The sequence below is a fragment of the Elgaria multicarinata genome, chromosome 6 (genome assembly GCF_023053635.1).
Source record: "Elgaria multicarinata webbii isolate HBS135686 ecotype San Diego chromosome 6, rElgMul1.1.pri, whole genome shotgun sequence".
Classification (NCBI taxonomy): domain Eukaryota; kingdom Metazoa; phylum Chordata; class Lepidosauria; order Squamata; family Anguidae; genus Elgaria; species Elgaria multicarinata.
Window position 1 is genome coordinate 5,201,607 of NC_086176.1, and position 14,240 is coordinate 5,215,846.

Here is a 14,240-nt window from a genome sequence, read left to right on the forward strand (position 1 = left end):
TTTGCCCTAACCTATTTAACACAATTCATACTTCTCCTAAATTTACAATTCTTAAGATTTTTATGGAGTTGTATAGTAAGGGTAGTGAGAAATCGGAGCAGGATATGAATACTTTCTTTGCTCAGATTAAACTCCCTTGCTTACATTCCTCGCAAAGGTAATACCTTATTGTTCCGAAAAGACTCAAAGAGTTAACAAAAGCAATTATGAGTATAAAAATTGGAAACTCCCCCAGGTCCGGACAGATTCCCAATTGAGTGGTATAAAACCTTTTCTACTTTTCTAGCTCCAAAACTTTATCAGCTTTACAAATATATATTTGAAAGGGATTCACTTTCTTCATCATTAAATGATGCTTATATTACAGTCATCCCTAAACCTGGCAAAGACCACACTAACTGTGCTAATTATTGACCGATTTCACTAATAAACGTTGATATTAAAATATTAATGGCAATTTTAGCTGATAGATTGCAACAAGTCATTACAACATTGGTTGGTCCAGATCAAGTGGGATTTATTAAAACCAGACAGGGGGCTGATAATTTGAGATTAGTTGTGAATTTGATAGCTTTAAATACAGAAAGAACGGACCAGGCGGCCATTGTCTCTTTGGATGCTGAGAAGGCCTTCAGCAAAATATATTGAAAGTTTATGCTTACTACAGTGACTCATTTTGGTTTTCCAATAGAATTTTTGAAGTGGGTTAGAATTTTATATTCGACTCCAAGAGCAAGAGTTATGACCAATGGTTGTTGGCTTTTTTCATGCTCAGGCGAGGTACTAGGCAAGAATGTCCGCTTTCCCCATTGATATTTGATCTATGTTTGGAACCCCTGGCTTGTGCCATTAGACAGAATTCATGGGTTTGTACATGCTGACCTAGAATTTAAAATTATTCTTTACACTGATTATCTTTTATTGTTTATTTCTAAACTCCAGGCATCTATTCCTGCTTTGATGGAACTGATTAATACCTTCAGTGATCTTTCAGGTTACTCAATTAATTGGACAAAGTCTGAATTGATGCCGATTGGAGATAGTATATTTCCTAGTGTGTTGGCTAATGGTCAATTTCGGTGGTGCCCCAATTTTATTACCTATCTGGGAATACTCATTCCAAGAGATATATCTCAAATGATCAAAATAAAATAGAAAATATTATCTTTGTAAAAAGAGATTTGCAGAAATAGTGGGAAACCTCTTTTTCAATCAAGGGATGCATTCCCTTGAGGGGTAATATTTTGTGACCACATGCCAGCAGCAGGTGAGGCCAGAGGGAAGTGGGCAAGGCCAGAATCACACACTTTCTCTCTTAGAGATCTTAAGATCACCACCCCATCCACCCATCACATACATTTAGCTGTCACTCTTCAAACATTCCCTACTGGTCCCCAAGGGCTGGTTCTAGGATAAAAAATAACCTGCATAAGTAGTGTCTTCAGCACTACCACCCTGGTTAGCTTTCAATTTCTCCTATATTTATCTATATAGTACTTTATAGTATTTGTAGATCTTATAGTACTTTGTAATGTTGTCTCAAAGTAAAGCCATGTTCTCCTAATTTTTATCTAGAATAAATTACATTAAACTGGAAATTTAAAAAGCTATTTGATAGAAGTGCGTCTTTATAGTTAGTATAACCTGTAGAACTTTGGGGGAGGTTAAAGACTGCTTTTGTTGGCCCTAGCTCACTACAGACAGAGTATATTATGCATGCCAACTCCTGTTCGCACCTTATCTCATGTCCTGTTCTGACAACCACTCTCATTGTTCCACACCTTGCTATCCCCACCTTTAAGCAACACTTCTCAAACAGCAACATAATATTACTACCAGCTCAATAGGCCATATCTAACTGTCTTTGGCATTCCAGAGTTACTATACCAATAGCTCCGTAGCTGCTTCCCTCAGGAGTGCTGGCAGTGATAGGATGAGAGGCGGCCACAGTCCCAAACCCTACAATGGAAACAAACAGTGAATGGCCTTCCACTTGCATCTGACTGGTCAAAAGTCCCCACAGGCAGTCAAAAGAAGGTGGCTTCGGAGACTCCAGCTTAGAACAGAGCGCAGATATGGGGCACTGTCATGGCCAGGCAGCAGCTCCACACAGCTTATCCTCAGTAGGAATCAAGGGACATTTTCCCCTTTCTGAGGTCTCCAGATACAATAATAGGGTCCCAGATGGGGGAACGGTAGGGAGGAGGGCAAAGCAGAGAGCAGAGTCACGGGATAAGCATCAACACTCCTGTGGAGGAGGCAGTTAGCTGGCTCCTCCCTCAGGAAGGGTAATGCAGCATTCCACTACGGTGGCACAAAAAATTTCCTTCAGTTGGAGTGTGACTGATGAGTAAAAGACTACTCATGAGCAAGGGCCTACTTACAAGAAAGGCAAGGCAGGTAGGGAATGGGCAAGGCAGGAGAGCTCCATATAAAGACAGAGAAAGGGGCTGAATAGCTCTGCATGATCCATGAGGGATCCTTGGAAAGAAGGAACTGGATAACAATAGCCACCCTCCCTCTGGTTGAAACCTAATGGACTTGAGACCAGGTCCTACCCTTATGTTAGGACACTAGCCCCCAGCCTCTGGGCAACTCAAGGTGCTGAAATCTAAACCAACCACAGTCAAAGCCCAAATCCTGTTTTTGAATTGAGGAAAATAAATTTGGACTGGATACAGGACCTTTCCCACTCTAAGGAATTCTGAGTCCTGTCTACAGAAAGCATTCAAGGCAAGTTCAAGCATGACTGAATGCTTTGCAGCTATGGGGCAATGCAAATACAGAAATATACTACAGAAAATAAGGGTGGGGTGAAGCTATTCTGGTGTGATCACTTTGGCATTTTGCTTTATTAAAAAAAAGTGCAAAAGAATAACCACAGGGCTGCTCAGATCAGCTGTCTCCTACCCATTTGTGGCAATGATCAGAGTTGAGCTGAGATCAAGATGAAACAATCACACAACTACTTTGTTAATCTGGTGCTAAAAGGGTTAAAATTATGCTGCATGAAGAAGGCTACTTCCAGTTAAATATGGATGAGTTGATCTGCAATGATGGAATGGCTGGAGTGAGGGTTTTGTGGAAAATGAGTTCAAAGAAAATATGCTAGACAGAAATACTCCAATCAAGATAATATGACCATATGGCAGTCATGTTTTCTGGACCCCATGAGTATAACACATGAGATATTGGGGAGGGGGAGGCACCTAAATTCTAATTGGTGAATGGGTGGTCTAATCACTTATTCATGCCAATTGTAATTGGGAGATGGTGGTCTCACCACTCATTGGGATCCCCACCTTTGGCTAGAACAAGTGTATAAAAGCACAGGTAGCAGAGGCTGCAAGGCAGATTTTTAATTTTATTTTTTTCCTGCTCTTCGACTTCTGTATGGCCTCGTTGCTTGCAAAACCATGGCTGACTGCAAAGGCTTCTGGGTGAATGGCTTTTCTGCTTTTAAGCCAGCAAACTGTTATTTTGCTTCTGTACCAGTCAGCAACATTCCTTTGTGTTATGGGGAAGATGAGTCAAAGCACAGTTACCCTGATCTCATGAGAACAGCAAAGGTCATATTTGTGTAGCTTGGTACTGTATCTAGAAGTTCGTTAGAGCTTAAAGATTACAGCCTCTTCATCCAATTAGTAAGTACACCTGGGTGAAGAAGATTGTTATGTGTGCCAAAGAAATGCCAAGTTGTGCCTTGTTTATCAACAACTATGTAACCTTAGCTATCAATTCTTATGATGACAAGAGCTGCTTTGTTATGAATCCCCATGTATGATTGATCACTCTCTGAAGTTGGCAGCAATGCCAACTCCAGTTATGCTATAACTAAACTTGTGCCCAGGCGGTGGTCGTCTAGATTTCACCGAAGGGTCTTCTGTGCAGGAAGCTTTCATAGCCTAGTCCACCTTTATGTAGAATATGCCTGTAATGTGCTGAAATATTCTAGTAAAGACTGTCTCCTTGTAAGCAAACCCTGAGTCTGAATACTTTACCGCCCTGGGAACCCTGAAAGAACCTGAAACTCACAGCCGGAGTTTGAAGGCAATTGGAACAACTTCACCTCTGACTTTTGGATTAACGGACCCAAGGATTTGGGTAACTATGAATCTCTTTATGCTTTTAGACTTTGGGACTTAGAGTATTTTTCTGATTTCTGAAAGTTGGGACTTAAGAGTATTTCTAGACTTTAGGACTTGGAAGTTTTCCGAAGCTGGAATTTGAAATTATTTCCAAGTCTTGGATGTTCTCTTTCACTCTAACATCTGCTTTTACTCTTCACATGCCTAGAGGAACTTAGTAATGCTTCAACATAGCTTTTAGATTGAAATAATGTGTAGGAGGAAGAATAGGGAGGGTTAACTACTATGTTTTAGTATAGTTGAAAGTGTTTTAGTTTAGCTTTAAACACAAGTAGTAAACAGAAGCAGATAAGGAGGAGTCATAACAATGCTAGAAGCTCAAGCTGTTATCTTATTAGCTAAGTTGATAATACCTGCTTTGGCAACTGCGATTCTTTTAACTAATCTTGTATTTGCATTTCATTCTCTTTTCTTGTAACCACAGAGAGAGAGAGAGAGAGAGAGAGAGAGAGAGAGAGAGAGAGAGAGAGAGAGAGATTGTATACTTATATAAGCACCATGTTTAATTTTCCAATTTTTACAATAAATAGATTCTTATTTACAATCATGTCTGTGGTGATGCTTGTCAGCTGGGATTAAATGTTTGTCTGTTTGGATTAGCACCCACCGGGGTGTTTCGGACCCATTTGGTGTAAATCCTGAGGTTAAAAGGACCAAATTTACATACTTTACCATAGGAAGAACTCCAGGCATGTTGTCTCTGTAACACTTAACTGTGTGAACTGCCCTGTTATCGTTCTTGTACGGAGCAGGCCCCACCACTGCAAGAAAGCCAATAGGCTTCTAGGAGATTAATCTCTCTGTGCCTGGCAAAGGGGAATGAGACGGTGGGGAACGGTATTATTGCCAGTGCAACAGGGTGCCTGGAGGCTTTACTGAGGAGAAGAAAATAGGAAGTGGGCGCATTCTGAGAGCTGCTGGTAAAAGGCAGAGGTGGGACCCTACTGCAGATCTACCACAAACTGAGGAAAGAGTAATGGAGGAGGTAAAGGACAGCGTGCTCTGCCAAACGCCAACCCTCATTCTGAGGTCACAGGGAACCATCACAACAAGCAGAGAGTGAGGCAACACCTGCCAACTCAACCCCCAACCTTCTCCCCCGCCCCCTCCACAGTACATAAACATGCAGCACGTATGAATTGGCTGTCAGTATTGATCATGTGTGTGCCTGTACTCAACTGCGTACATTATCAACTCAGAGTGTGGAGAGTAGCTGAAACACCAACTGAAGCGCTTGCAGCAGCAGGTTTACCTAGGAATTTCAGTCCTACATCCTAGAGTCATACAGGGTACAAATGAATCATTTGTAGGCCATGGAAGTCTGCAAGCTATGAATGTAGCCAATGTTTGCTTTACAAGTTTTGATAAAACAAAACTGGTTTCCACAGCTCTTCTTTCTCAAAATAAATGATGGGAGAAACCCAAAAAACAAGAACAACAACAGGCTGAGGTAAAAAAAAAAATAAGAAAGAAAAAAGGGATCAAGCAAAAATGAATGAATAAATTTATTATGGTATAACGACCAGCACACCATCAAGCAAAAATTGGCCAAAGATCACAGACCGCTCAGGTAGGAGACAGGAAAGAGGAGAAGTGCCACTAGCGCAGAGTTGGGGGGGGGGCACGATTTCCTCAGCCTTGGGGAAATTGTGTGTTTCTCCCCCTCCCCCCACCAATGGGGGCCTTAAAGACCCTAATAATGCAAGCATTAATAGGACCTTTAAGGCCTCCACTGGCGGGGGACGCACACAATTTCCCCAAGGATAGGGAAATTGTGTATTTCCCCCCTCCACGTTAATGGCAGCTGCCATTAGCATGGATGGGGGAAATATGCAATGACCCCAGCCTTGGAAAATCATGAGTTTCTACCCCCTCCCCTGCACCAAAAGAAGGCTATCAATGGCTACTAGTCCTGATGGCTTTGTGGTACCTCCAGTATAAGAGGCAGTATGTCTATGTAGCCCAATTGCTGTTGAAAATGGGCGGGAGGGTCCTGCTGCATTCATGTCCTGCTTGTGGGTCTCTCATGGGGACAGTGGTTGGTCACTGTGTGAACAGAATCCTGGACTAGATGGGCCCTTGGTCTCATTCAGCATGCCTCTTTTTAGGTTCTTATGGTGATGACAAATCCCAATGATGCTTCCTATAATTTCAACTACATTTTGCTCTTGCCTCTGGGTGTTGACTCAACATACTTGTGGTCTTTATGTGTGGAGATGACTTTCAGCACCTGGAGCGGTAGATGCTGAGCCCATAAGAGTCAAATTAGAGTCAGAGATGGCGAAGAGGTGCACCATCATAGAGATGACTAATGCTGAAGGGGCATTTATGGATGTCAGATCCAAAGAGGACCTCAAAGCCATCTCCACAGTCTTGAGGAGGAAGTCAGGCTTTGCAGAATCCAAACAGAATCCTAGGGACAAATATGATGAGTATTGTGAATTGCTGGCATTGCTGGCAAAAGTCGGTCTTGTGGGACTCATCCAAGAAAGACAGCAGTCATGGTCATTGTAGTATGGAGTCTCCTCTCTGGTGCAAAAATAGCATTTGTTAAAAAATGACTGCTGTGTCATAGGCCCACAGCTACCAGTCAGAGAGCCCTAGCTCCTCTAGAAACCCACCCCCCAAAAAGTTGAGAACACGCAAAAAGAACAAGAAAGAGAAAAGAAGAAAAATTAAGTAAGTCTGACTAAATTTCCAGAAATTACTGCAGAAACATTCTTTTTAGCTGTTACTCATGCAGAGGTTAGAAGAGAACTGAGTACAAAGGCACTCAATCCTAAAACATGGGCACCTCCACCTTTTTGGAGAGAGGAATGAGCATCAGTTCCCTGGCTAATACTCTCAACATTTGTGAAATTGCTTTGCACTGGTACAGTTCCCATAGGTATGACTTGGACATATAGATTGGACCCAATGACCCATGCAAATTATACTAAAATATTCAGCAAATTATACTAAAACATTACCATTATCAGGACTATGTCCTCCAGTTGAAGATTTCCTACGAATTCTGAAATCAAGAACAAACATGGCTTATTGTCCCCCCAAACTCAACAGCTGTCACCACTATCTGTAAAAAGTAAGAGACCACCATCCATCTATGGGTGTTTCCAGACAACACGTTTAACCCGCCACTCTATCGCAGCTTCTGTTTCTGGATTTCATTGTGAGATTAAGATCAGATATCTACACACTGCTTTGGTTCTTTCCTTCTCTGCCTTTCTTTACATTCTGTTACATAACCTCTATGTGGCACTGTGGTACAATAGAATTGTACAACTACACAAGTGTTTCATTCCACCATTCCTCAAAATGCCAATTTGTTGCCTGTCAAAAAATCCATGATAACACATGCAAAGCATGGAGGATTACTATAGAATCATAGAATAGTAGAGTTGGAAGGGGCCTATAAGGCCATCGAGTTCAACCCCCTGCTCAGTGCAGGAATCCACCTTAAAGCATCCCTGACAAATGGTTGTCCAGCTCCCTCTTGAATGCCGCTAGTGTGGGAGAGCCCACTACCTCCCTAGGTAATTGGTTCCATTGTTGTACTGCTCTAACAGGACATTTTTCCTGGTATCCAGCTGGAATCTGGCTTCCTTTAACTTGAGCTCATTATTCCGTGTCCTGCACTCTGTGATGATTGAGAAGATATCCTGGCCCTCCTTTGTGTGAGTATTTCAAATATTTGAAGAGTGCTATCAAGTCTCCCCTCAATCTCCTCTTCTCCAGGCTAAAGAGGCCCAGTTCTTTCAGTCTTTCCTCACAGGGCTTTCTTTCCAGACCCCTGATCATCCTCATTGCCCTCCTCTGAACGTGCTTCAGCTTGTCTACATCCTTCTTGAAGTGTGGTGCCCAGAACTGGATGAACTACTTAAGATGAAGCTTAACCAGGGCCAAATAGAGGGGAACCAGTACCTCACACTATTTGGAAGCTATACTTCTATTAATGCAACCCAAAATAGCATTTACTTTCTTTGCAGCCACATCACACTGTTGACTCATTGCAGGTGAGTCTAAAGCACCCACAAACTACCATGAGTGAGGAACGGTGAGCACACAATCAAAGTCTTGTCTAGAAATGCTCTATGTTTAAAAGGCAGAAAATTTGGTTCTAGAAGCCAAATGGACCAAAGTCCTAGTACATTACACTTTGCTTATAGCACTGCATGGGTAAACTGAAAGAAACATAGTCAACATCCTCTGATGGATGAGACACTGAACATCCAGAAGCAGAATGTTGGGATATATTTGGTAAAGGCCTGACCTGAATGTTTGCTTCCCTCATGTTTAGAATTTTCTTTCTAGGTAATACATCCTACAGCCTTATGTAGAATCCACACCAATTGCAAGGAATATGAACCAAAGTAACCCACTTTCTCTGGGAACAGTAATGCACCACTTGGTAGAAGTGGAAAGGGAACAAGGATGGAGCAAGGATGGTGCTTTCCTGTTATGCCTCTGCCTCCTAAAGTGTTGACAAGTGTTCTTTCTCTCCAAAACTTTATCTCCTTATTGAACAGCAAGAACTGGGTAACAGTGAATGCCCATGTCTTCCTCCATTGCATACGAGCTTACTTTTTAATTTTTGTGGACAGCCCAGGGAACTTCAGCTATTGAGCAGTACAGAAATGCAATTAAAAACAAAAACACAAATTCTACTTTGTCCAGGGAGGAATTGCAGTAGACTGATCAAGAAGCTGCAAAGAGATGAGTTATGAATTTAGCATAGTAATAATGTCCTGGAGGCCTCTGAACTATATATTAATGTAATAAGGCTTCTGTGCTTCAGAAGAAAATGCAGAGAATTACATTAGAGACATAAAGTAAGGGGGAAAGGGGGGTTTCTACCCAGTTATACCCCTCCCACGTAAAAGAGAACTGAGCAGTTGTACATTTTCTTGCTGGGCCCTCTTCTCTGGACTTCCTGTAAGGTTTGGCACGTCAGTAAATGGAGCGTGTGGCAAAGGCTTCCCCTCCATGAAGACAGTACTGAAATGCTTCACCCACCTGATGTACTGCACAAATGCAACCACCAGTGCACTCAGATAGAATGAGAAGAAGCTCAGAAAGCTGAAAAGGATGGCATGCACATAAACAGAACCTGAGGGAAGAAAATGGATCTGCCATCAGCATAGGAAAAGGAAACTGCAGCCCCGCCCTCTCTCCTATTACGCCTCTTCCCCCTAAAGTCTCGACATGCGTTCCCTCTCTCCAAAGCCTTATCTCCTTATTAGAACAATTCTTACTTCAGTTCTACAACTGAAAGAGATCAGGAGGGAGCTGTTATATCTGATTGTACACTATGTGGTCCAGCCCTTCTTTCTGGTGGCTGAACTAGACGCAATTAACAAACATTTTTTTAAAAAATGCAGCGTATCAGCTGGGGGAGGCAATTAAAGGGATCAGAGCAAGGGTGGAGAGGGAATATAACCCCTTCCTCCGTTTTTGCACTGGAAGGAAATGTCAGTTTCCTAACCCTCCTCTGCAAAGCAAAAACCACCTTCAGAAGAGGGATTTTCCTCAAAACTGGAGCAGTGGAGAAAAGGCCTAAATCACTCCTCCATGTCTGTTGCAATCCTCATAATCAGCATTTCCCCAGAACCTGCACATTATATGCAAAGACGTATTTAATATCATCAGTTTGCCCCGAAAGTGGAGGCAGTTCCAGGCTTAACAGCCATTCAGTACCATTTTCTATATACCACAATCTATAGAGACACTAGTTCCCAAATAGCTGACTGATCTTTCTGAGGCTAATTATGAGAAGATGTGAAGCATCACAGCCAGGGACCTTTCACTGAAGACACAACTGTCACTTCAAACCTCTTCATTCGTTGGAGGTTCCACGTGTGGTTAGCCTTTCCTGTAATAAGGAGATCAGAAAATGTCACACAACAGCAGTTCAGGGTCAATTCTGAGCAGTACATGTAATCTTTCACCAACTTGAGGATCTCTACAAGTTGTAGAACAGCAATTGTTATTCTCTGGTCTTTTTGAATGCTGCTGCAGCTGTTCTGATAATTTTACAAGAAAAGCAGCATACAAATGAATGAATGAAATCAACAAATGCTAGAATTATGACAAGAATAATTAGCATAGGGCTTGGATGGGGAACTTCCCTTGGCCCAAGGCCATATTGCTTTGGTGGGAACTTGCTGGGGCCACATGTCACCAGTAGGTGAGGCTAAAAGCAAAGTGGGTGTGGTCATCACCGGGAGTGGGAAGCCTTTGGGCTGCTTCAAAGCAAGGTTCCTTTGGGGAGGGGAAGTGGTCTTGGCTTGCCAGATGGGAAGGCCGGGTAAATCAAAGGTTTTCTACTGCTGCCATAGGGATTTGTGTAAATGAAATTCAAACAAATGTCTATAATGTGCATATACCATATACATCTCTTGGGAACATTTTATTTTAGAAATTAATAAAAAATACTTTGTTTGTTCATTTACAGAATTCAAAGAGCACTATTGATTAGTTCTATGGTGAATTTTTGTGAAGTTTCACTGCTGTAAAAGTTGACATGTCAGGGGACACGAAAATGTATGTGAAACTTACTGAATTCCACCTTTCATGCATTTTTTTAACATTGTGCTCCTCCCCCCCACCCCATCCCACACACCATCTGCTACTGCTTAGGGAAGGAGATATAAGCAACTTGTATTGATGGGATAATTAAGACAACACACTCTTGCACGTCCTAACCAACATCTCATTGAAAGGTATGTCATTTGTAGCACTGTTCAGGGGGTTGGACTCGATGGCTTTATAGGCCCCTTCCAACTCTACTATTCTATGATTCTATGAATACAGAGAAAAGATATTGCATTTGAAATACTTATTTAGACATCCCTGCTAATGTCAAACTCCAATGTGCTCTTCTTTTACTGAAAACACTTGGATACAGAATGAGCAGCTTATCTCCTGATGGAACTTAGTAGTTCCATGCAGCCAAGCAATAACTATTATCTAGCTCCATTTTTTGAACTTTCTGAAAATGTATACACTGAATGAAGAAGTTACAGGAGTTTCTCTGTCATATTCACTTCTGTTTAGTTTCTATAACAGAATAACGGGCTCAAGTTACAGGAAGCCAGATTCCGGCTGGACATCAGGAAAAACTTCCTGACTGTTAGAGCAGTACGACAATAAAAGCAGATCTATGGAGGTTGTGGGCTCTCCCACACTAGAGGCCTTCAAGAGGCAGCTGGACAGCCATCTGTCAGGGATGCTTTTGGGTGGATTCCTGCATTGAGCAGAGGGTTGGACTCGATGGCCTTAAAGGCCCCTTCCAACTCTGCTATTCTATGATTCTATTAATTATTTTACATTTTAATTGTCATCTTGATTTTCAGACGTGATGTCATCTCTTGATAATACTCTGCAAATATTATTTATAGGGTTCACAGGGAAAATTCCCAGTTGTGAAACTCCTGCCTCTTTTCCCCAGCCTCTTGTTGGGTTTCTCTAGAATCCAGGTACATTTGGCCCAATTTTTTTTAATTTTATTTAAAGTGATCCAAAAAGAAGGAATGAATACAAACAATCCACTAACAATTAATATCAAACAAACGGTTATATGAATATGAATAATGTACAAGGGGAAAAAATTAAAGTTGATTGATACAACTTCTAAGGGAAAGAGGCTTAATAGAAGTAGAAAAAGAAAAGTTAAAAAGAAAAAAGGAGACAAAAAGGAAAAGAAAACAAACAAATAAAAAACCCTAATTCATAAATGAATTCATTTGTTGTAACAATGTCCATATATTCAGAGCTGAAACAGGCAGACATTGTTTTTTTATTATTATTTATTACATTTATATCCCACCTTTTTTTCTCCAGGGAACCCAAGGCGGTGTACACAATCCTCCTCCTCTCCTCACAACAACCACCCTGTGAGATAGGATGGGCTGAGAGTCTGTGACTGGCCCAAAGTCACCCAGTAGGTTTCCATGGCTGAGTGGGGACTAGAACCCAGATCTCCTGACTCCCAGTCCAACACCTTAGCCACTACACCACACTGGCTCTCACACTACATCACTCTGTTGTACATTTGGTTGTGATGCATATTGAACGAATCTCTCCCTGAATGGCCCGAATGATGAAATTTCCTAGGGACGTTGTAATTGCTGTCTAGAATGAATAACATTCCACTGAGGCGGCTTCCAAAGGCTTCTTTGTGAAGCTACTCTGCCTTTCCTTCCCTAACAGATTTATTTGGGGGGGGGAGGGGGTGTTAAAAAAAAGGATAGAAGCAGTGGGAAAGCTTGGAAGACATTGGAAGACATTGTTGTCTGGGTCCCCAGTAAACTTTTTTTTAATGAGGCAGGTTAATTGTACAATGAACACCTTGTCCTGAAGCACCCTGAGAGTTTCCAAGATGGCATTTTATGAACTGTCTGCTTTCCCCACCATCCTCTTGGCCTAGCCATCTTACCTTGAATGGAGGATGGCATCGAACCCCCACAGGCATAGTCCTCTGGCTTTATAACAAATACAATAAAGAATTGCTTGCCTGGAAAATCCTTCTTCTGCATAAGACAGAAACAAATTACATCTTTAAGGTGGGATCTTCCACGTCAGAAATGGACTTCTGTAGCGAGAAAGTAGCTCCACAGCCTTTTTACATGCCCCCCATATCATTCAATGTTGCTGGAGATGAGTAGTCAGGACTTTCACAAGGGTCAGTTTACCTTCCAGTTACTGATCTTTGCGCCTGACTGGGAGGAATCAGATTGCAACACTTTAGCTCACACTCCCAGGCATCCCTGATTTGTTCTGCAGCGTTAATCAAGTGTGAGAGACTCCAGAGCTTAGTCCAGGAATCCCATATGGCCTTTTGAGGTTGGGACTATGAACCTGGCTACACATTACTCACCATATGTAATCCAGGCTCTGACTGAGAATTCTGAAGGCTCCCTGAGACAGGCTGGAAAGGCTGGAGCATATCACAAAAGCATTTCTCCATCTACTGGAGGGCTTTTTTGGTGGCACACACACACACGCCAGTCCAAGGATGCTCTGCCACGGGAACCTCACCTGATGACCACATTGTAATCTTTTCAGTACCAGGCTATGATGCTTTTTGTTCTCCTGGTATCTTAGCAATTTTAGTGTTTAACAGTGCAATCCAATATTATTTTATTTATTTATTTATTGAAACATCTGTATCTTGCCCTATATCACTTGGATCTCCAGGCAGCGAGCAGATAAAATCAGAACAATGAAAACATAAATAATATATACAGCTATATTATTAAATCATTAACAAATTAAAAGCAGTAAAAGAATATGTGTCAGAGGTAAATGAGTATGGGATTGAAGCCTACGTTTTCTTATTTTAGTCCCTTTTTGACATGATTTTAACTTTTATGTCTGATAGTCATTTTAGTTGTGTTGGCATGTTTATTAGTTTTATAATGTTGACTGTTTCTAATTGGGATTTTATTTTTATTATTGTGAGAAATGTATTTATGAGGCGCTAAATAAATACAGAAATAGTTTAGCTATGCTTATTTAATCATTCTTTAGTGTTGGGGATGCAGGCCCCATGATTGATGTGGTGTCCAAAATACCTCCCTTGGCACAGGCACAGGCATCCCTCCCAATTTTTAAAGAAAAACATCTCTCTCTCTCTTTTTTTTAATGTTTGACCTTGGGTGGCTGGAAATAAAGCACTGGTCATGAACTACCTTGCTGTCCTCCTAGGCCCAGAGGTAGTCTTCTAAAAGGTAAGGAAGGAGGGACAACTGAAGGTTGTTGATCTGCTTTCCAACCATCTGCCCAAACTCTCCTTAAATGAAGGAGGAGGTGGGTGGCAGGGAGAGAAAAGGACTACAGAAGGTATTGGGGAAGTGACTTGGGGCAGCAGAGGGCTGGGTTTGGGCAGGGCTGGGGGGCAACCAGACTGCGGGGGGCATTGAGGAAGTGGGGAGTGTGCGTGTTTGGAGGGTGGTCCTGAAAGGGAGAGAAATGAGCGACTACGTGTTAGAAGTGGCAGTGAGAGGCTCTTATGTGCTGGGGTGATCCTGAAAGAGAGAGCTGTGGGTTCAATGGAATGGTTTGGTGTTTGGGGGATCAGACCAATACTTGTAT

At 42.0% G+C, this 14,240-nt stretch overlaps 1 protein-coding gene across 2 annotated transcripts in view; it reads right to left on the reverse strand.

Moving 5' to 3' along the window:
• Positions 1 to 12,682, reverse strand: part of SIDT1 (SID1 transmembrane family member 1) — a 117,802-nt gene extending 105,120 nt beyond the window's left edge. For both annotated transcript variants that reach the window (XM_063128910.1, XM_063128911.1), the window contains exons 1-5: positions 12,583 to 12,682; positions 9,946 to 10,017; positions 9,162 to 9,255; positions 7,118 to 7,161; positions 1,888 to 1,959 (exon numbers count right to left, since the gene is read on the reverse strand). In XM_063128910.1, coding sequence (XP_062984980.1) covers positions 1,888 to 1,959; positions 7,118 to 7,161; positions 9,162 to 9,255; positions 9,946 to 10,017; positions 12,583 to 12,682 — 382 coding nt within the window. The remainder of the gene's footprint in view (positions 1 to 1,887; positions 1,960 to 7,117; positions 7,162 to 9,161; positions 9,256 to 9,945; positions 10,018 to 12,582) is intronic.
• Between the last annotated feature and the right edge of the window lie 1,558 nt (positions 12,683 to 14,240).